We start from the raw sequence: 23,534 nt of genomic DNA, 5'->3' as shown, positions 1-23,534 counted from the left end.
CCTTAAAACCAGCCGTCAGGACTTCTGGAACCTTATGATGTCACAACCCCCCTCAGCCATACCCAAGCCCCGCCCACCTGGACCCACCATCCAACCTTGCAGGATTTGTTTTTTCTGAGTGTTTACCTGAAATCTGCTGTATTTTTATTGGATCACTCAGAAAACAGTGAGCCAATCAGAAGAGTGGGAGAAGAAGAGCCTCCTCTCTTCTGATTGGCTCACCGACCTGTTGTTTATAGAGCTCCAGAGAGAAGCCTGAGAGAGGAAAAACTACACTGAGATGGTTTTTGGTTCTTTAAACCACAAGTATATCTTCGCATGGATCAACACTTCAAATAAAACACAGAAGAAGAGAAAAAAATGGCGCTTTAAATAAATTAATCTACACATTATTAAATCCTGCAGCATTTTATTTACCTGCCATTTGCTGATTCAGACAAGAAAAACAAAGACAGACCGAGACAAACTGGATTTTAACTTTTATTTATTAGTTATTATTTTGATCATGAGAAACATAATCAAGGACAAACATAGGAAAAATGTATTTGAACAGAGTCAAACGTCACAGAGCTGCAGAGGCTCTGAAGGAGCAGAGAGAACCAAACACCAGGAGAGAATCATACCAAACAGAAAGAAGAAAAATAAGGGCAGGATACATTCGGGCTGAACAGAGCCATGAAACTGTACATACATTAGCATCTACATGGAGGTGAGCAGAGCACCTGAATCAGCTGATGTGGCACCTGCACAGGTGTTCCAGGGGCTCTGAAAATTGGGGGTGGGGGGGTTTGAGGTATTTCAACTACGAAGGGAGGAAAGGATCGGACACAAGACGAACTTCAGAGGATTTTAATGCCCATGCATTGCCCAGACAGGTTGGGCACATGTTGGTAATAATTCTGAATATAATATATATGTTTAATCTACTGTTTATATTAATGTAACCCTTTCCAAAATACACAGGAAATATCTATGTAGGAAAACAGACTGTACAAAAAACAAGAAGAATAGCTCTGTATAAACATTAAAACCTTTAATATATCAATATATCCTTTATATACTGTTTTCTTTTGGTCTGTAGTAAAGAGTACTAAAGTGGTTCCACAGTTTAAGACAACACCACGCACTCAAATATACATTCATGTCTCATTCGGCCACTGGGGGGTGTACTCATTGCTGAGCGACACGACAGAAAGAAAAATAAAAAAAATAAAAATAAAAATAAAGTTCATGCCAAAGCCATAAAGAACAATCTATTGCACTGATTGTTTGGTTTCCATAGAGAATAAAACAAACCGGTGAATATTTCAACTCTCTGTGAATAGCCTGTACCACCATCTGAGCTTATATAAAAACTTTTTTTTTTTTAAAACATTCACAACAAAAAGACGACTAGTTTTTTCTCTCATGTAAAAAGATGTAAAAGGAAAAAACAGTCGACTTCACACAGAGTGGCTTCCATTCATTTGTTAAAAAAAACAAAAAAAAAAACAGATCGAGGTTTTTGGAGAGAAAACAAAACTAAATCAGCTGCGTCTGTATTTCTGTTGATGTAACACTGTTGTAATGCTGCCATGTGGGCGACATGAGGATGTACATGACATAAGCTGCGATGCTGCCCGACACCTGCTCATCACCGTAGAGGTCCCTGCACATCACAGCCGTGCTCCTACATTCATCAGGCCACAAACTAATTAAATAGACTCGATAGTGTGACATGAAGCTGTAATGTGCTGATCAGTTTACTGAGGATTACTTCCTACTTATTTAAAAATGATTCTCCTATGCGTGCAAGATTATTCTCCTGTTATCTTGTTTACGCGAGAAAGTATCTGGAGCACACACGTTATTATCTTGTACTTGTAATTGTGAAGTTTACACAAGTTATTCTCTTGTAAAAACAATTCTGACATTGTCCTGTTTGCACAAATTACTTTCTTGCACTGCAACTTAAGAAGCACGTGCAAGCAGACAAAACACAAATACTCAAAACAAAAAAAAAGTACACGCAGCACAACCGAAGTGTTTCCATGGGACACAAAAAAGTGACGGACCAGGCTCAGGCGCACTTCTTCATTACTTCCAAACCTTTGAAATTACCTTTCTATGTTTTGCATGTGTTTTCTTAAGCTGCAGTGCATTGAGCTCCAAGGCCAGCATACATAACCATGTTTGCATGAAATATTATGCATGCAGAAGGTGTTATCTTGCTCACACAAGATAATAAGAAAGTATCAGCTCATCTAAGTTTTGGGAAATTCAGAATTGAGTCTGAAATGAATCCTGTATTTAATTTGTCTGAAAAGTCAAATTAAATTTGATTTCACCAGCTACAATTCACTGTCATACGGTAAAAGCAGCTGTGTCTTATGAAAAGCAAATCTGTGAAGAAAAATGTAATTTCCAGACATGGCCAGAACTTTAACATGCACGGTGGCCAGATTCAAAGCAGCTCATCTCAAAAGACAAAGAGAGAAACGTCATATAAACGTCATATAAACAGGTGGCTAGAGATGTGGAGGGTGTGCAGAGGATACAGTAAACTAATAGCTCAGTAGATAACTGCATGTTTCAGGTAATTCTTTCAAATGTGGCTACAAGTACTAAACTTGACACAAACCCTCCTCGGGTATTACATTGAGGTAACTGAAGTGATTTAATCATTTGCCTTTGAAATGGGTGTAAGTCAGTTGACAATTGACAGGGTTTGTTTGCTTAAGTGTTAGCTTGCTGGCTAACTAGCATAGTGCAGTAGCGAGCTAGCATATTAAGCTAGGGTTAATGTTACTGCTAAACTACAAATGCTGATTTAAGGCTTGAATAAAACGAGTAGACAGTCGACTCCTGCTGAACTTTTGGTTCATCATACATAGTAAATCGTTTGTGCAGAATTTTTCCCATCATATATTAGAAATTGTACAAATAAAGCTCTTAAGATAAAGAAATTTAAGCTCAACATCATCAGTCACAAACATGGGATTAAATTGCAAAATCATTTAAATCTGTGGGTAAAATACACGTTTCATGTGCCGCAAATGGCGGCCATCTTGGAATATGCTGAAGTGACTAATTGGATTTGTGAAATAAATGGCGCCAAAGGGATAAACATACCAATTGTGTTGCTTGTATTCACATTTGAAAGATCATTAGTTATGTGCTGAACTATAAAGTGTCAATTCACTGTCTGAATCCACCTGAGCTGCAGGTCAGTTTTGGTGTGTGTATGTGTGTGTGTGTGTGTGTGTGTGTGTGTGTGTGTGTGTGTGTGTGTGTGTGTGCAGATTACGAGGCTGCTGAGGGGCCCCCCTTGGCCATCAGTGGGCCCCGAAAATAAAGTGAAAGTATTGGCGCTCTTTGGGTTCCTCTCTTTGTTTAAGTATTTCAAGACACACTCCCTGATGCCGTTTAGGGGATTATAAAAAAATTTTATTTGTCTTTGCTATAAATTTTTCTTGGCATTTTTAGGGTAAAATCAGTGAGTGCATCTTAAAGTTATGATATCATATGTTTCCGTGTATTTGTTTATATTTGCACTCTTCAAATATCCATAAAAATACTGCTGAGGGTCCCAGACAGGCAGAAACCGTCCTGATAGAAAAAATTAAATAAAACAAGGGAACAGATGCTGATTGACCAATAGGAGACGAGCAGGAGTTGGTACACATTCATATACAGAGTCGTCAGGAGCAGAACGAAGGCAGGTATATACATGTGAACAGGCGCATTGTCGAGGCATACCTGCAAGGGGCGGAGTCTCTGAAGGGTAGGCAGAGAGCCAGGCATCATCCATGTAAAGTGCCGTCACTGGGAAAGGACGGTTCAAAAGTCAGACGTCAAGTGGGTTGACAGGTGGCAGTTCAGTCTTGGGGGGGGGGGGGGGGGGGGGGTCCATGAGGAGAGTTCACAGGGCCACAGAGACGTGTGTGTGTGTGTGTGTGTGTGTGTGTGTAGTGAGTCAGAATGATGGGCCTAATATGCAGCAGGCAACTGCTGCCACTCAGGAGCAAATCACCATGTCTTTAAGTGGCTGCTGGGTGACTGTTACCATGGAAACAGATGACAAATGTTTGGAGGGAACTCAGGAATATTATAAAGATGTGAAAGGTTTCTTTGCCAGGGACACACACACACTGCAGTTTATTTTGACTCAGGCTCACACACTCACTAGTAGATTAAATTGCCGCTGAAAATACACAACAAATGCAGTATTTCCTCCTTGTTTGATAAAACGGCAGCGTCTTTTTAAAAAAAAAATTTTTTTTTTAAATGTATTTTTGAGGCATTTTTAAAGATTCACATTCAGTAGGAACCAATGAGCTCAGAGCCACAAACGGAGTTGAGAGACGGACTAACACTGTTGGTTTTAATGTGTTTGATTTGTTGGATTGTTCATTTAAAAATATTGAATTATCTCATTTGTCCACAGTCAAAGTCAGATGATGAAAAGTTGAAATATATTTTGAATGTTTTTTTTTCAACCCTTGACTGTGTTTGTGGAGGAGAGGTGAAAGGTCAGGAGAAGGCAGGGTCATCATTCTGAGAGTGTGTGTGTGTGTACATGTATATATATATATATATATATATAAATATATATATGTTTTTCTGTGTGTGTGCGCTCACAGCGGCCCGTGCTGTGCCTCGTACTTGGCCAGCATGTTCTTTGTGCGTCCGAGCTCTTTCCTCAGGTCGGCCACCTCCTGCCTCAGTGCCGAGTTCTCCTTCTCCAGGAAGCCGGCTCGGATGGCGATCTGGTTCTCTTTGAGCCTCCTCGCGTCCCGGGAACGTTTGGCTGCCAAGTTGTTCTTCCTGCGCCTGGCCCAGTATTTGTCGTCCTGCTCGAAGGACACAAAGGAGAGAGAAACGAGACGTGAAACAAGGGGATTACATTATAAGAAACACAAACCCAGAATCAAATACCAGAGACAGAGACACAATCATCTGAGACCTTTTTGTACTTTTAGCTTCAGTTAATATTCTCCTAAAAGTATCAATCAAAGATAAGGCAGGATTGCATGGAGAACCACAAGTGTCACGGATATAGTAATAAAGCAATTGATTAATTAATAACAAATAATAATAATAATACATTTTATTTATAGGTGCCTTTTAAGGACACCTTACAACACACAGTAAAAGAAAGAAAATAGCAACAGTATAAAAACAAGGCATAAAATACTAAATAAATTAGAATAAATATAATTACATAATAAAAATATATTTACATACAAGTTAATTTATGACTATAAATAATTCAATTACAAAGTAATGCATCATTGGATTTGATTTAATCATCAAATAGTTCAAATTAAAAAAGGGTTTACAATAATAACATAACTCATAATTTAAAAAGACATTAATGAATTCAAATAAAATAAAATAAATTTTAATAATCTATTTGAAAATTTAAAATGATAAATTAAATAATTGTGTTGACAGATTTTAATCAGGCATTTAAAAGGAAATTTCCCATTTACATTATTTCATTAGTTATTAATTAATGAAATGCTTTATTACTATTTTCATGACACTTGTGGTCTTCCACAGATGCGGTTTTTTATAGTTACATTATCAATTATACATTTTAAGTAGATTCATTGCATTAATAAATGCGTCAGTTTACATAGAATTTCATTTTTCCTTTTATTTATTTATTTATTTTTCTAATTTCAGTTTTTTTTTTATGAATATAGTTGAAATAACGAGTGTTTCTGCTTCCTGGTGGCCAAACATCACACCTGTCCAACGTGTCGTGTCCATGTGTGATCAGAGCCTCAGCTGCTTCACAATCAGCTGTCAGCCGTTCATCACTGGAGCGCCGCCACACGCAGATCCACTTTTTATTTCAACAAATTAAAAGCTAAATCCTCTCAGCGGTGCTCCCTCCTTCAGTCCACTATAAGCCTCTTAACCAGGAGGACTTGCCCACCCCACTGGAGCTGGACGTAGCCAATAGGAGAGCAGAGGCTGCTCTCGGACAGATGAACAAAAAGTCAGCGAATCCACCTCTCCACCTCTCCACCTGCTCGTTGTGCTGGTTTAAGCCAAGTCAACTGTAGAGGAGAGATGGTCATATTCAAAACCCAACACCAGAGGAGGAGCTCTGTGCTGTGATAGTGTAATACTGTAATACCGTAGTACTTTATATACTACTGTACTACTGTAGTACAGTCCCCTCCCCTGGCAACCAGTTAGTGAGAAATTTGCTGCTGCTTTAAAACTTTAAACATAAGATAAAATTCCTTCTTCATCTCCTTTTTTTATTTCAAATGTCTAATTTATGGAAATTTGAACATTGAAAACAAACAAATTCTATCTACTGATGTGAAACGAGATACGAGAAAGCTCCACAACAGCTACTAAATGGACTTTGTGGTGAGATTGTTGTCTCATAATCAGATTATTAGTATTACAAATATACAGTATTCCACAGGTTTGACAGTTTTTTTGCTGCAACAGAATTTTTTTCTCCGAGATACATTTTGTATTTTTTAGCAATAAGCCGAAATTTATTGGAAAAATACTGACAGGAAATCGGCCTGTGTTGCATTACAAGCTGATATCAAGCTCTTCGCCAGAACCAGCTCCAAATTACCTTCAGGTCCTCCGGGATGAAGACCTTGCGAGCTTTCTTGATCATCGGCTGCGGTTTCAGCTCCTCAGCCGAGAACTTGCGTTTGCGCGGGTCGAAGATCTCCTGACCTGGGACGCTGGACAGCGCCAGGTCCGCTGGGTCGGGCTCGTACCCGACAGGGACCTGGATGGAGTCTGGGTCGATGGGGCTGGGAGTGTTTCTGGAGTTTGGGAGACCTGGAGGAAAACAGAGACGGTCAGATGGTAAGTCAAGTCAGAAACTTTTATCTTATTTGATCTTGTTTTCTTCTTCCTTCTTTCCTTCCTTCCTTCCTTCCTTCCTTCCTTCCTTGTTATCAAAGACCATTGTAAAGTGTTTTTTTTGTGTTTCTTGTGTTGTTCACTATGATTTTCCTTTGATTCCTAATTAGGGAAGCTTTCAGGCAGCTAAAACATCCCAACTAACTGTATCATTCCCTGTATCATTAGCATAAAAGACTATTATTAAAAATGATATAATCAGGAAGGAACATGCAGTAAATTGTTTTTTAGTAAGTTCGTCACATTATGAAGGAATTTATCTGTATTCATATTTTAAAGATGTGGTACGATAATATTGATCCTTAACCTTCAGATATTGATCAGAGAACAAACTCTGAGGCTGCAGTGTCAAGGTGCGGCCACCAGGTGGTGACAGACCTGAAGCTAAACCAGCTGTGTGTGTGTGTGTGTGTGTGTGTGTGTGTGTGTGTGTGTGTATGATCAGGTTCAAGTGACAAACGGGAACATTTGTACTATTTAACCATAAAGCTGCGACTCTGTTTCCTGAGGATTCAGCTCTGACCTGCTGAAGGACTCGGTGTCTCCTCTCTGCTCTGTGACCAGAGGATCAGAGATGGAAACATGGGAAGACTAATGAAAGCACAGTTTCCTGCTCTTCTTGTGTAAAGCCACTGCATCATTTAAAAAAAAAAAAAAAAAAAAAGGTTCTTGACAAACATCTGGATATTTTACATGCAATTATCAGATGATCTCTAACTTAAAGGTTCATATAGTATAAAGGTAGATGTCCATGCGCTGTTTGATCATAAAGCAGGTCTAGGTATTAATACTGTGAAAGTCAAAGCGCCTTTATTCTGAAACTGAGCCTTAAAACCAGCCGTCAGGACTTCTGGAACCTTGTGATGTCACAACGAAGCAGTCACAGCTCTCAGCCATGCAAATGAAAAGTTCAACATTATGATAAACATGTTTTTTTGTTTTTGTTTGAGCAGGTCCTGCTTGTCCCACAGTGATTTACAGGTGACAGAGGTTTAAAAGGTGATGTCAGTGAACTACACACCAGCTGCTCTGTGAGGCTTCATTATAAAACCAGTGGGTTCCCAATGTGACGGACTTGAACGCAGCACTGGTGTCTGAAACGGAGGAGCAGGTGGGAGCTGAACAGCAGCACACGATGAGCCTCACTGCTTCAAACGTGACATCCTGAGAGACATCCTGACACGTGCGTGTGTGTGTGTGTGTGTATGTGTGTGTGTGTGTGTGTGTGTAACATGAGCACATTTACTCTGTGAGCTGCTTGGTCGTAGTTCCTGATGTTTTCAGACTGTCCTCCTGTAAAAAGGTCGTCTGTGCATCTACAGAAGCCGAGAAAGGCCACACTCGCAAATATTTTTTTGTGACACTACAGTGTATAAGAGTGAAGTTATTGAATATTAAGTAATATATCTGTTTTCAGTATTGTAGATGGTCCCTGAGCACTCAACACACAGCCGACTGCTCATAGAGATTAATTATTTTCCTCCAGCTCATTTTGATGAAAACTAGGTTGTAGCTCGTTGTCTAACTTAAACACAGTAGGAAAGAGGGGTTGTTTCTGTTATTACAACGTTTCAGTTATTGGACCAGGAGTTTGAATCTGTGAACATCTTTCCAACTGTAATTATCCCGTTATCTCCTGATAATATCTCTATCTCTATATATCTCAAGCTTTCTTATCTTGAGATAACAGGATAAAAAAAATATTTGCAAGAGTGGCCTTTCTCAGCTTCTGTGGCGCAGAAGCTTATTATGAGGTAGGTTTTATTGTCAGGTGACCTCCAGCAGCAGGTTGCTTTAATGCAGGGTGTGTATTACTGTGTTTCATGGTGATGTTTTTATCAGATCCTCTTTTTTTCTGCTACGGAAGCCCTGAGAGTCAGGTGAAAGAAATTTGTACATCTCAGAACTTGGACTGTCACAGGAGAGATTTTAGTGAGTAAATGAAATAGGGATCAGCCCAAGATCACACTGCACATCAGGAGCTAAAAGAAAGAAAATAAAAACCTGAGTAAGAAAAAATCCTGATTTAAAAAGTCACTTTAGAGGCTTCAAATCTTCATGTTTCAGCAAAGTATAAACAGCCGTTTTTACAGGTCAGACGTGGCTTTCACTCGGACAGGAAGAGGAAACAGTTCAGGTTCTGCAGACACTCCACCTACAGAGCAGGATGTGGATGTTTGTGCTTTTTTAGTCTCTCTCTCTCCCTCTCTCTCTCTCTCTCTCCTGGTGAACCCTGGGTAACCCTGGTTGTTCCTGCCTCCTTATCTGCTGGGCCGTCACAGGGCCACATGGGAAAACAAATATGGCAGATTATGCCATAGATTACTCAGCTATATTTAGACATGAGAGCCTCTGCTGGGGGCAAATTAACTGAAGGAAATATTTACATTTACAAGTCAGTGGAAAAATGATTTAACTATCTTCACTTTATCATTATTTAGAGTCATAAATGAGTTTATGATCTGACTATAAAACTTTGTAGAGGCGTCACTGATACTTCGGGAGGTGGTGGAGACCAAAACCAGAGCGTAACAGAGAGAACACTGTGGACGTGGACTCATCAGGTGACACACCGCTCTTCATAAGCGTGTTTTCAGGTTGTTCTGCTCCACGTGGACAATAATCAGTTAATTCAGCTTTAAACATCTCATCAGTGTGTGTTTTAGTGTCTTCTGATGGTTCGGGTGCTTTAAAGTCCAGACTGGGATCTGATTCAGTTCTTCATTCAGTGGGTTTCTGCTTTATAAATGAAGAAAGTTAAAGTCTCTTCACAAGTTTCTCAGAGCTCACCTTAAACTCACTCACTCTAACACCTGGATGTACCTGCAGGATTCATGATGTCAGAGCTAGTTTGGAGCCAATCAGGGCCCAGTATGACGAGGAGTAGATGGTAATACAATGTTTTAGTTGGACAATCATGTCTGTCTTTCTGTTTGAAGCAGAGTATTTTTATATGTGTGAAAACATGATCCTCAAGACCTGAACTCTACTCTGAGCCAGGAGGAGTCTCCCAGACTGACTCACACACTGCATGTGCATGCGTGCATGCGTGTGTGTGTGTGTGTGTGTGTGTGTGGATTATTAGTTGATTTGAGTGTAAATACAGATTTGGAAATTTGTGTGTGGATGTGAGGGTTGCCGCCCCCTGACCTACTTCTGCAGGGAACACTATGTTCTTAAAACACTGATCTCATGCAGGGACAGGCGCACACACACAAACACACACACTCACGTACACACACACACACCCCAGTGAGTCGAGTCACATGGCCTACTTCTGCAGAGAACACTATGTTCTTAAAAAACTGATCTCATGCAGGGACAGGCGCGCACACACACACACACACACACACACACACACACACACACACACACACACACACTGGAGTCCAGTCACATGTCTGTACATGCTGTGAGAGGATCACTTGTTTTCTTTTCCTTATAAACATGTGGATCACGGAGTGAGTAAAAGAGTCAAAGCGGGAGCTCTTGCCTACACACACACGCACGCACGCACACACGCACACACACGCACGCACACACACGTGCATGCACGCACACACGCACGCACGCACGCCTGCTGAGGCCAGGACATCTGTCGAGGTGCTGAATCTGACACTTCTCTCAATCGTGGTGTTTGGGGCAGACATGTTTTCCTCACGTTAAGCGAGCATTACTACTCTGAGCCCCCCCCCCCCTGTGAGGTCACATCTGAGCACTTAACCGAGCACACCTGAGCTCATCTCACCTTTGCACTGGTTATTCAGCATTTCACGATGAGGTCAAGGATTTGACCCTTGAACTCTGAGTTAAGCAAGTTAAGAGCATTTTCTCTGTGAGAAAGAACAAACAGAAGCTCTGCAGTGAGGAGGGTGACATCACATCAAGACAATGATGAAGATGTTTAAACTCTAAGGGATCGTAACGACTCACACAGGTAGATTTCCGGAGGTGTTATCTGGCAGGAGGATATTTCAAAAGAATCAGCGGACACGTCCGGCCCGGGGCAGGATGCTAAACATTTATTGATCGGGTCACCTGACAGTCAGGTTCCTATTACAGCCACCAAGTGTGTGATATCTGAGTTTCAGGACGGAAACCGAAACCTATTTCAATACATTACTTTGAGAAATATAAAAGAAGCAAAAGGTGTAAAATGTTAAATAAAAATAAAAGGTTTAAATCAGGAAAAAACTACAAATTTAAGCAGATATTCAACACAAATTTACTTGACAGAGTATTGTATGATTTTTTTTGATTGATTAATGCTGATTATTGATCCCTCACATTGAGGGAAATAAATTGTTCCAACAGATCATGTTAAATTCTGTGTAACTACAGGCAGCAGTAAAAGAGCTAGTCTATAAAATCAAGTCAGACTCAGGGTCTTTTTCGAACGGTGGCTCCAACGGCTAATGCGATTATTTTGGCAGATATTGCGATTTCAGTGTGAACTGTCACTTCTGACTAATTTTTACACACACATGTTCCTTTACGTCTGGAGGCCAGAGCGTCTCCGTAGCACCACGACACTGATGGTGCTAACGATAAACAACAATGTGACACAGTTACCTTGCAGCTTCTGTGATTTGGACTTATTGAGGTTTCGATTATATTTTGATTAACTGAGCAGCTCTAAATGAAATGGTGCATTTTATTGCTCATGAACCAAAAGGAAGTTATGTGTATCTCTCAAATACACGTTCATTCAGGAGCAAACCTTATAAAGAATAAGTAAACATGATTACAGCTTTGACCTCACAATCAATATCAGCTCAGAATTAGTTTTCAACGCACTGAGGTCAGTACCACTTATTTCTTTCTGAAGATTTCTGGCCCAAAGGTTTTTCAAATTTAGTGACAAACCTCTGGAATCCATTTTAAATTGTAGAATATAAACTGCCCCACAGACATTACCTCAGTGGTTCCAATTGTTTCATCTCAAACTCATTAAACAGATTCATCCCGTCAAATCAAAGTGTCGGTCATGTGAGTTACTTCAACCCTCAGCTGAGTGATTTTTCTAAACAAAGACCAAACCCCCCCCAACAGCCTTGAATGCCTCCTGACTGACTGTTTTCTGCTCATCCAGCACTGCTAATCACTCCAGAGGACAAAGGAGCTGAGAGGCTGTCCTCCTACTGCAGCTGCAGCTCTTCACACAGGAGATGAATGGCTCTCATTTTGCTTTCAGCACGAGACGACGATGGGCAGCAAAGAGGAACCTGGAGATTTGGTCGCTTCTTCTTCTGCTGAGTGATAAATGTTCTCATAGAAGAGCATGTGATCGTTTAAAGACCAAACTAACAGGTTTGATAGTTTTATCTCCTACAAATCATGTTAAATATGTATATATATATATATATATATATATATATATATATATATGTATGTCTCCTTTCACTACTGTGAACTATCTAAAAAATAACAATGCTAATTTGAAAACTCAACAAGATTGTCTTAATCATAGCAGAAACCAAACGGCTGGTAACTCTCTTCAGCTGAACAAAAACCTGAGATCATCATTTTTTGCCCCCATGATGAACCAATCAAGTTTTTATAATGTATATAAATTAGTGTAAAACAATAGTTGCCCACAACAAACACAGCAGCATGGTTTACAACAGGGCTACTTGTCCTGTAGGGTATCTGGACCAATCATAGTAAATGTGGTAAAACATTAGAATCCAGTAGAACTGACAGAGCGAGGGTTAGAAATGTTTTGTTTACCTGCTCTTGCCGGGCTGCCGTGCAAGCAGTTTGGGGAGACGACACTCGTGTTTACGGAGGTGGAGGCGTGGTTGCTTAGGTCCATCACTGATGGCGCCGGCGTGGACGGGGCTGGGGGCATGATCGGCGGCTGGCGAGCCGGAACGCGTGGTTGGTGCTGGTCGTGGTGGTGGTGGTGGTGGTGGTGGTGGTGGTGGTGCTGCGAGGGGCTGGAGGGGATGCCGTTCTCAGACAGGAACTCTTCCAGGTCCATGTACTCCAGCTGGAAGGTGTCCCCATCGTAGGGCAAGGTCTTGTCCCAAAGCGTGGGGCCCAGGAAGGCTGACTGGGGGGTGTTGTGCTCCTCCTCCAGGTTCTTCTCCTTCTCCTGCTCCTTGGTGAAAGCTGACAGGAGGACGGAGGGAAGAGCTGAGTCAGTACAAACCCAAAAACACAACTACAACTATTGGGAGAATTTATCAGCGTTATCAATACACAATTAAATGCGCCAATAGGTGGGTGATATGTCCATAGAAGCCCATTAACATTTACTCAATAGGTCTGTCAGGACTCAAGGGTACACAGGCTGTCTTCAATGAGTAAATACAAAAATTGTCACTTGCCAAGAGCTTCAGTCATCATTGCATTAACAAAACAAGAGGTTATAATACGTCCTACGAAGCAGCTACATCTTCAGGGCAGACTGGAGGCTATAGTGACTCGCTATCAGAAAGTGACCAAACAGGCCAGTGTTAGCTGGTTAGCATGCTAACTAGAAGAAAAGAGCTAGAAATAGGAGCAAAACAAGAGTTAACATTGTCATTGCTTTCCACCGTTAGAGACAGCTGTTAATGAAGAAAGGTATAAAGTTTAATGCTGAACTTGCAACATTTCTTCTAGACTGGTAAGTAAACAGCTGTTAATGCTAACGTTAGCTATGTAGCAATAGCAAAATCACATATTGCACCTTTAAAAGGAAACGATGGTCGTCTTCTAAGACAAACAAACAGGAGGCATTATGGGTACAAAGGGGTAGATAGTGGAAACCATTAAAAGAGAAACTCAACATGTAGTTATAAAGGAGTGTTTCCCAATATCCTTTAACTCACAGGATGAAAACTGCTGACCAAGCTAATCTTGATGTTTTTTTACCAGCCTCAGGCTGCGTAGACCAAGTCCTTTCAACATGTCAACAATGTCTCAGACAAACAAGCAAACATGTGACCTCAGCCTCATTAGTACATGTTTAACCTAAAGAAACTGCAATAACAAGATGAACCTTTTTCGTGGTTCCATGAGCAGCGACGAGTGTCCTTGACCAAAACTCTGGACCTCTATCAGCTCCAGCTGACCTCTGACCTTTTCACGGACAGATGGGTCCCTCACAAAGGAATCAATATGGTTCACAACATGTAGTATTATTGATTAGGAGTGTTTTCATGAAACCTGAAAGTCTTTGCAGATAGATTTCTGATTACATGTTGGACACCTCATTACCAATAATCAGGGATTCCTAACTGGATGTTTATATTTTCTTGGATTTCCAAGTTGTGCCGAAATCCTCAGATTTCAGAGGAAAACAAAGAAGAAGTGAGTATGTGATTGACTTCATGAATATTCTTCTTGTTCTGGAGATTATTTGGAAGCTGACATACGGTTTATTTCTTCAACTGAAATCTTGTACCTGTAGGAAAAAAGACTAGTCTGATGAAAGTATCAAATGAAAATTTTACGAGAAAATAATGTTTATTTTATTTCTTTTGGACACTTTCACTCCTTCCTGCGTCAGAAATTCTTAAAAGTTAGACTACAGGAAAGAAAAATCCTCAAGTCAAACTCCTCACAGCTCATTTCCAAAACCTGTAGTCACATTACATTTCATTTTATGGCCTCACAGGCCAGAAAGGCTGAAACCACTGCTCCAGAGGGGCATGTAATCCTCCATCTGATTTCTAAACATGATAACAAGAGGATTTCTTGACTCCTGGACTAAAAAGACTTTCAGGTTATAAATCCTGGCTACAACCCTGATGGATGATGTTCCGCTTGACCAGGTCTGTGGACACCGAGGTCACATCCTCATATTTCTGTCTTCTTTAATGAAGAGAAGAGCAGTTTACACTCATGTTAAAATTCACTGTTAAATGTTGGGTTTTAAAGGCTGATTTAGTTTTAAACTGGTCAAATAATCAATTAGTCAATTAACAGAATGAGATGTGATAACTGATTAATCATTTAAAGCACTTTCAAGCATAAACACACAAAAAAACATTACAAAATGTGAATATCTTTTACTTTTCTTTGTCTTATGTGAGAATATATTTAATATCATTGGATTTTGGACTGTTGGTGGGACAGCACAAATCATCTGAAGACGATGGTGAAGATTATGGAGGTTTTTCACTATTTTATGACATTTTTGAGACATTATAATTCATCGATTTTTCAGATGAATTAATGAGGGAAAGAAGTGTTAGTTGCAGCCAAACAAGAATTTGAGCATAATTAAACAGTTTAATATTATATGACTGATGTTTTCTAAAAAATATTCTGAAAATAATACAGAGTTTGGTTGGTGCTCAGCCCCAGGGTTTTGCTGGGGGGGGTTGCACTTATGACCTGAGGATTAAAATCCTGTCTGCAGCTCTGATGTGTCTGTTTGACAAACACATTCAACTAACTACATCTTCAATGATTATGATTATGATGACTGCTGGAAATAAGCAGGCTGTTCATTTGTCCAACATTCCCGCCGCTCATGTGACATTTAGAGGCAGGAAACTCATATTCCTGGTCTGTGTGAAGTCCATGCTCTGTGTGAGGAGTGCGCCTGAATCTCAGACTCAGTTCACAGATTCACAACCTGAAGCCTGCGGACCTGTTAAAGGTGCATGGAAACACACTAACAGTCTACATCAGGAGCAGCTGCTGCAGCTCTCATTCAGACCCTGAGTAGTAAACACGGACATTGAACTATCACACTGAGACACTTCACCTTCATGATGCAGCGGCAGCTTCATCGGGTTCTCCAGCAGAGACTTGAGCACTCCGTGCGTCGCCGGAGGCAGGAAACTTGGATTTAGCGGGATGGGATGTCGATGGGACATTTTCTCCAAAACGCCTCCTTTTAGGATTTAGGATCCGGAAACAGCGCAAAAACAACAAAATAAAGCACAAATATGTGTGTAAAAAAAAAAAAAAAAAAAAAAGAGAAAAAAGTCTGAATCAGTCCTCAGCTCTGGAGCCTACATGGAAATAAGTGAAATAAAATTAAAAGCCCTCACAGTGAGAAAAACGGGTGTCGGAATAAAAATAGAGGATCGGCTCTGGATGTGCTGCGGCGGCTGACCGGGCTGCAGGAGGCGGACAAACCGATCACCGATCCCATGTGTGAGAACGGAGGACTGCTGACGTCAAACCGCGAGCCAAGCACCCGCCCCTTTCCCCCCCCCCCCCCTCCTTCTCTCTATCAGTGGCCTCTTCCTCCTTTTCTATATGAAACTCTTAATATATGATTTAAATATTATCACTTTTATGAGAGTGTTCTTATTATTAATTGTTATACACTATATCACACTAATTATTATAACACACTCAGGTGTCAGTTTATTAGGAACATGCTGCTGTTGAGCTGTGCTGTATCACACAGAGGTGTTTCTGCGATTTAATCACAGGATTCTCATTATTAACTGCCACATATACAGTGTACACTTTTAACACTTGGTTTATTTGAATGATTTTGCATATTGGACTTTACACGATAATCAGACATTAGTCTGTCCACAAACAAGGCTGATTTAATGAAGTGGATCAGCTTCAGTCAGCAGAGCTGCTAATTATTAGAACACACTCAGGTCTCACTTTATTAGGAACACCATGCTGCTGTTGAGCTGTGCTGTATTACACAGAGGTGTTTCTGTGATTTAATCAAACCTTACTGATGTGAATGTGGTGGACAAAATAATAGAAACACCTGTCAGTGCAACACAACACAACAGAATCAAAGTTTCTGAACATTACAACCTTCATGAAGGAGGTTTTACTGTTGGATCAGCTGGATGTTCCTAATAAACTGAGAATTTAGAAATACTCGGCTCATGAGTTCACGTTCTCCATCAAAAATCAATAAATAAGAATAAAATAAGAATAAAAGGATAATTTTAATATTTTGTTTATCTATTTAAGTGTGTAATAAGATAAGATTTATAAATAAATCTCAACAAATTAAAAGTTTAAATCTTGTTTAAAAGCCTTTCACACCAGAGTTATATATTTTGTTTTGTCCTTAAAAAAATTGGATGTAATATAAATTTGTGTTCTGACTGTATGTGATAACAAACTGAACCTTGTGTATGTCTGTTCTCCACATTCATTTACAGCCATACCTCTCCTTTATAACAACTAGAGATATTTGTCACTGCAGTGTGTGTTTCAAAAGCTTAATTCATTTAAAATTCTACATCATCTATACACGTCAACCGTGGTGTGGTTCATGTTTAGGAAATGAATAGAAATGAATAGAAAGTGAATAAATTAGTTTATGTATGGCCGGGGTTTGGCAACTAAAACTCCTGGTTAAGTTACAGTTAATAAAAAGTTGTGAGAGGACAATTAATCCTGTGTGCATGAAGAGATGGAGAAATTCTTGAGCTGATTTTAAACTGTAAAAGAGGCAACAACAATAATCGTTATAAATTATTTATGATGATTTTCTAACTTTTTAATGTCAGAATATGAGAGTTCGTTGAACTTTAACCTCAGTTTGAAGCATCCATTCATGATTTTATATGTATTTTAACATTTTAACAGCACACACACACACACACACACAGAGGAATGCTGGGTCACATGAGTGGGCTGGCTTGACCTACTTTTGTCCAATGAGAAGCCTCTGCCTCCACCTCTCCTCCCCCTCCTCACCCCTCCTGCAGCATGGTCACATTGAACCTCATGTGCTCCAGACCAAGAGAAAAACAAATCCAGCAAGGGAGGAGAGGAGAGGAGAGGAGGACACAAGAGGAGAAGAGGAGAGGAAGAAATAAGACAGGAGAGGAGGACAAAAGAGGAGACAAGGAAAGGAGAGAAGAGGAGAGGAGGAAACAAGAAAGGAAAGGAAATGAGAAAATAGAGAGGAATGGACATGAAAGGAAACAAGAATGGAGAAAGGGAAATAGGAAAGGAGCGGAAAGGAAGGGAAAGGAAATGAGGAAACAGTAGAGGAATCATACAACATTGTAAAATTCTTTTAATGTGAACACAGGAAGTCAAAGTGGGTCTGTAGGACTCTTTACATGTGACACAGTGACACGTATAAATTCCTCCTAGGAGAAATATTAGAAAGTTATAAAAATATTATAGAGAAATTACATATATATAATCTGCATTTTATTTAAAAACTGTTGAAGATCATAGAAATACAGTATGAAAAAATGCCACAAAGAACAACAGAAACAGATAAAAACACTACAAAAGTCTCAAGATCCTCATTATTAACTGCCACATATACAGTGCACACTAATACACTTGTAACACTTGGTTTATTTTAATGATGCGTACTGGACTTTACACAATAATTAGACATTTGTCCATCCACAAACAAGGCTGATTTGATGAAGTGGATCAGCTTCAGTCAGCAGAGCCACTCAACACGCTGCAGTCTGTGACACTGGGTGGAAGAAAAGGAGTCCTTGGCAGCTTCGACAAATCCCTATCAGCCTCACTCTCATTAAAACTTCCTTAGCAACAGCGGTTACTAAAGCAGAGTGATGTTGTGACGACCTTTGTGTGAGAGAAAAAGTAGGACAGGGCTCAGACACGCCTGCTCCACTGCTTCAGAGCAGGGACCGGGCCAAACACGGCCATGACTCATCCCTTTAACGCCCTCCGTCAACAGCTGAACCACGTTAGCTGAAGAACCGCTAAGTATCCGTGCTAATGATTTCACCTGTATGCAGCTGTATTAAAGCTGTACCTACAGAGAATTATCACGCAGCTCTACAGATGCATTTTAGCTTTTGTTTTTATTTCATTTGACTTTATTTGTTTTATTTCCTTTTTTTTATATTCTATATTTATTTCTTCCTGTCACTGTCATCTGCACCATTTCCTGGTAAAAGCTAAACTAGCTAGCAAAAACAGAGTCAAATATGTTTCTGCCTTCGACAGCTAGCTTAGTTGCTCACTGGAAATGGTGCAGATGATTCTCAGACCAAACCAGAGCTAAAGGGAGAATGAATATTTGACATATAGCATTCATCACGTAATCATATTTCTCTGTTGAAGATGAAAATAAACCATTGTTTGCTAACATGCTCATCAAATCAATTTTATAAGGTGATATGTCAATTTTCTGCTGCCCCCAAATAGATTTTTACATCAAAGTTAGAAACACACATTGCTTAAAACTAACCACACACATTTGTTAGAAATGAGAATTTAAAAACTTACCGCTAGTGAAATAAAAGTTAATGTGAGTTTTGTCGTTTGGGTGGCACCAGAGTAAGATTAAAAAGGATTTTCCTCTGATATCATCTTTGTCTGTGCTATATGTTGTGATAAGCTAAATGCTGAGCCGAAGACACACGATGAGTCATATGACGTGTACAAAGTGCCACCCCTGACACCAAGCAACACGCTGCATCATACCAACAGGACCATGACCACACACAGAGCCACACCTACTACTTAAACTTTTTTTCTAACCTGCAGAGCTATGGCGATACGTCTTCTACCATTGTCCTTGTAATAATGTGATTGTGGGTCATATAGCTCGTTATATTTCTCAACCTCAACATATAGTCTTGCATCAAAGCGACAGAAAACAGTGAGGAGGGGGAAGTCGGGAACCAGGAAGTACAAAACAGCCCAATATTCTGGAAAAAAATTTGTTTTGAATGTGGTGTGAAGTCTCGAACACTTTGCCACCACCAGAGATTTCATAGTCCCCTATTCAATAATTGTTGATATACAGTATATCTGTTTGGATTTAGTCTGGAAGTGTTGATGACATCACTATCCTCAGAACCTAAAAACAGAGTCAACACTAACTGGTTTATTTTATTGTTAGTTGACAAAAATGCTAATTTGTGTTTGTTATGAATGAACGATTGGTTTTCTGGTTGTTGTATCAATCATTTGTTCATCATTTATGACACAAAGAACCTGCTGTGAAACTTCCATGAGCGTATACTGGATTTTGCTCCACTCTAATTCATGCTGAGGAGGTAATTTGGCGAGTCGATACCAAAGGACTACAATTACACAGAAGCCCTTGTTTTGTGGGTCAGTTTTTTCTAGCACAGTGTAAACAGTGACATGTAATCCCGGTGTAAGCATCGTGCCTACAATGGTCTTTTACCATTACACTGTTGAAATTATGATTTACATAACCAAAGCTGGCCAGAATGAGCTCAGTCAGAGCGTTGACCCCCTGGTACCTCTTAAGACCTACCATGGCCGAGCCAAGACTTAAATTCAGTTGTACAAAACAAGGCAATTAATAAGAACTTAAATAAAAGCGATGTAGCTGGAGTCATTTTGGGTTTTTCTGTTAAACTCTCCATCAGTGACGTTGTTAAGCAGGCCAATAACCGACTAAGTGTGATCTGTTTGGGTTGAGCTTTCTAATCCAGTCCTGGCAGAGTCGTTGATGCAGTCTGTGACCTTTGAATTCTCCAGGTTGAATGAAGGAAAAGAGGCTTTGCAGGTTGTGTAACTTCTCTGCTGATTTGGTCGTAAACTGTTCAGACACGAGTGAGAGCAGGGCCGCACGTACATGAACTGATGATCTAATACCTGCAGTGGAGCCTCCAATCATCTATAAATACACTGCCTCTCCACCATCATTTCACAATCAAGACAATGATAATGATCCTTTATCCCAACAATATGAAGGCGATGAGGCATAATGATAATGATGTCAGATCAAACTGCCTGTAACAGCTTATAATTGTCAGTCAATAACGCTTCTCCATTTTTTATCAATGAAGAAATTTCTAAACCTACTCAACCAAGAAAACATGAAGCTCAGATTCTGGGTAGTACTTTGTATAATACTGGGGGGGGGGGGGGGGGTTGGTGAAATACTGTGTATTTATTTTCTGTGCGAGAGCTGATGTAGCTTCCTGCCATCCTGTATTTATATACAACATTAGACCTATGGTCATCTGAACCTCACATTTCATTATTTTCTCTGTGAGAGCTAATGTAGCTCACCTGAACTCCAGCTCGTGATTATTTATTTAGAACTATGGTCATCCAAATATCACATTTATTTATTTCCCATGTGAACGTTGATGTAGCTCACCTGAACTAAGGATAAATTTATTTCCTGTATGACAGATAATGCAGTTCTTCTGAAGTCAGTATTTATGCATGTTGCTTGTTATAGCTTATGCAGGTCCTCAGAAGGTCAATCTAATCCTATTCGCATATGTACACATTATATGTAGCTTGGCAGCATTAAGGCTAAAAACAACTGTCAAAGTAAAAAACTTACCCTTAATTCTGAAACAATATTTGCTGTGAATACATACTGTAGATGTCTCGTCCTTAAACATAACACCATCCCACATTTTTAAATGTGCTTCCAGGGTAAAATATTGTCTTATATTTGAACATATATGCTATTTTAAGGGCAAAAATTATTAGTTTGAGAGAATGACTTGACCTCGCTGGCTCCACGGATTTGTGTTTTATCACTGTATCAGTTGCTTGGCAACAAATGGTCAACAACAGGCCAACATGTTTCTCCATCAGAAATGTCTCTAATGTTTAGAAAATGTAACAAAATCATAACTGTAAATGTGGTCGGAATATGCGGTCCAATGATGCATGTACTCAGGTTTGTGTTTGGGTGTTCATGAGTGTGTATGTGTTTGTGTGTGATTTCATTAGTGTTTCCAAGCACAGCAGATATTTATAGCTGGAGTTGCTTGCGAGAAGGGAAATCAATACTCAGAGCCCCAGGCAGGAGGAATATTGGCCCAGCCCTTCCACCTCCAGCCCTCGCACACACTCTATAAATACCACCATTCACATCACACACTAACACACACATACACATACAAACACATTCACACACTCCGAAAGAACCAAAACGACACGCCGGCACTTAATAAATTATTCCCTCGATGACCTCTTCACCCGAAGCAAACCAGTAAAATAATCTCATTATTACAGACTCTTATTTTGTTACTTTCGAATAGAGGCGTCAGCAATAGAACTAAACACAGAATCCGTTTAAAGTCCCACATGAAATGGAAATACTGCGAGAGAGTTGTTGTCCATATCGATCTACCTCTATGACATAACACATGTTACAGTCCAATAATAACACCAGTGTGTGGTACAGTATGACTTGTGAGGACACGCAAACAGTCAGCAAAACCTTAAAGGGATTTTATTCAGTTTTTCTGTTACATTTTTTGACACTGTACTGATGCTTTCACCCTGAGGTTGTGACCACCTACATCCCAACAATCTCCACGCCAGCAGCCGTTATGGAGGCAGAAGTAGATTGTTGTTCTGAGGAGTTTTGATTGGACAGACGCAGGTACTGACTGACTCAACAGGTCACAGGTTTTAGTGTTGCAAAGCAAAGATCAGTACGTATCTGTGCATCATGTGGCCACCAAAACACACCTTATCTCATAACATCTTAACTGTAGAAGCAAAAGAAGATATTAGTGAGTGGATGTATGAATGTGAAGTAAAGAGACAGCAATGAAGAGAGAGAGGGGAGGAATGAGGACAGCTGATCCTTAATGTAGTCTGGGTAGACTGGAATGATGCACCCAATTACACTAATACAACCTCCGCCTACCAGGACCTGAAGAGAGACACAAACAATAAGCAGCAGTCCAGGGTGAGACACAACCCTACAGGCCACAGCAGAGCTGTTCAGCTCTCCAGCTGTGTTGCCAAATTGTTGTAGGTGTAAGATACTTGACATAATGTGTCATAAACCACTGACATAGAGCAAACACACATCAAATCTGACTGATCCATGAGTCTAAAAGGAGCTACATGTAAGTTTTGCAATAGGTAAACTAGCTGACGTTAGCATTAGCAGCTGTTTCCTTACCAGCCTAGAAGAAACATTGTGAGTTCAGCATCAAACTTCATTCCTTTACTCATTAAGAACTGTCTCCAGAGGTGGAAAGCAACCCTCTTGTTTTGCTTATTTCTTCTGCTGAAGAATACTTAGCATGCTAACCAGCTAGCAGACTTGTATATATATATATATATACATCTTGCAATCACTGCAGCTGTGGTTTAAGGTTGAAACTACTCAGAAGCTGCTCTGTCATCTTTTTCTTATCTTTCCTCACACGGGAAAAATGACATGTTGCTTTTCTCCTGTTTACTCTCAGTCCGTCAAACCCTGAGCTGCTGCAAGGAGGAAAAACACAACTTGTTAGTTTGGACAAGCTTGTGGCAGCAAACTTCAGGTTCCATTGTGGCCCTCAAGAACAATTCAGAGCCAGGAATGCAGACCTTCTCAGAATAGCTTCATCCGCAGAGAAGGCCTTCCTGTCGATGGCAATAAGAACACACAGTGTGTTGTGTGTACCAGCTTGCAAGGTTGTCGACAGCATGAACAGAGGCTGGGAACAGAGGAGAGACAAAGAAAGGAGACAGGGCAGGGCTGCAGCAAAATAAGATGTAATGAAAAAGCGTCCAGATAGACTGAAGTGGTGAAGGACAGCAACGCTCGAGCATCAGCATGACAGACAAAAAGACTTTCTTCCCTCCAGGTTTCTGTTGTATGAAATGTACAGAAATGTTTGGTGTATCCATATGACCCATAACAAAAATAATTAATTCAAGTGTTTTCTGAACTGCCATTCGGGTTTGTCAAGTAAAATTACTGACAACATTCACTATGTATTTCTCAGAGCATCTGTAGAAGGTCATTTCTCCCACACATTTCA

At 40.1% G+C, this 23,534-nt stretch overlaps 1 protein-coding gene across 2 annotated transcripts; it reads right to left on the bottom strand.

Moving 5' to 3' along the window:
• Positions 1 to 467: 467 nt before the first annotated feature.
• On the bottom strand, positions 468 to 16,038 carry hlfb (HLF transcription factor, PAR bZIP family member b). 2 transcript variants are annotated; one of them, XM_056366070.1, is made up of 4 exons: positions 15,596 to 16,038; positions 12,622 to 13,005; positions 6,593 to 6,807; positions 468 to 4,835 (listed from the first exon to the last, which is right to left on the bottom strand). In XM_056366070.1, exons 1-4 carry the CDS (start codon positions 15,705 to 15,707, stop codon positions 4,617 to 4,619), a joined length of 930 nt encoding a protein of 309 aa, XP_056222045.1. In that variant the 5' UTR covers positions 15,708 to 16,038; the 3' UTR covers positions 468 to 4,616. The 2 variants fall into 2 exon arrangements, with proteins under 2 accessions (XP_056222045.1, XP_056222046.1); XM_056366071.1 differs by having other exon boundaries at positions 468 to 4,832; positions 15,596 to 16,036.
• Positions 16,039 to 23,534: the final 7,496 nt, after the last annotated feature.

The sequence above is a fragment of the Seriola aureovittata genome, chromosome 21, assembly GCF_021018895.1.
Source record: "Seriola aureovittata isolate HTS-2021-v1 ecotype China chromosome 21, ASM2101889v1, whole genome shotgun sequence".
Lineage (NCBI taxonomy): Eukaryota > Metazoa > Chordata > Actinopteri > Carangiformes > Carangidae > Seriola > Seriola aureovittata.
Note: the sequence above shows the minus strand (reverse complement) of the source record. Positions and strands in the feature narration are given on the sequence as shown.

Bases quoted from the DNA above. Each gene is read 5' to 3' on its own strand.
- hlfb (XM_056366070.1), bottom strand. From the start codon at position 15,707: ATGTCCCATCGACATCCCATCCCGCTAAATCCAAGTTTCCTGCCTCCG. The intron at 13,006-15,595 runs GTGAAGTGTCTC...TCCTCCTGTCAG, and splicing joins GCTGCCGCTGCATCATGAAG to CTTTCACCAAGGAGCAGGAG. The intron at 6,808-12,621 runs GTAAACAAAACA...GTTTTCCTCCAG, and splicing joins CGGCAGCCCGGCAAGAGCAG to GTCTCCCAAACTCCAGAAAC.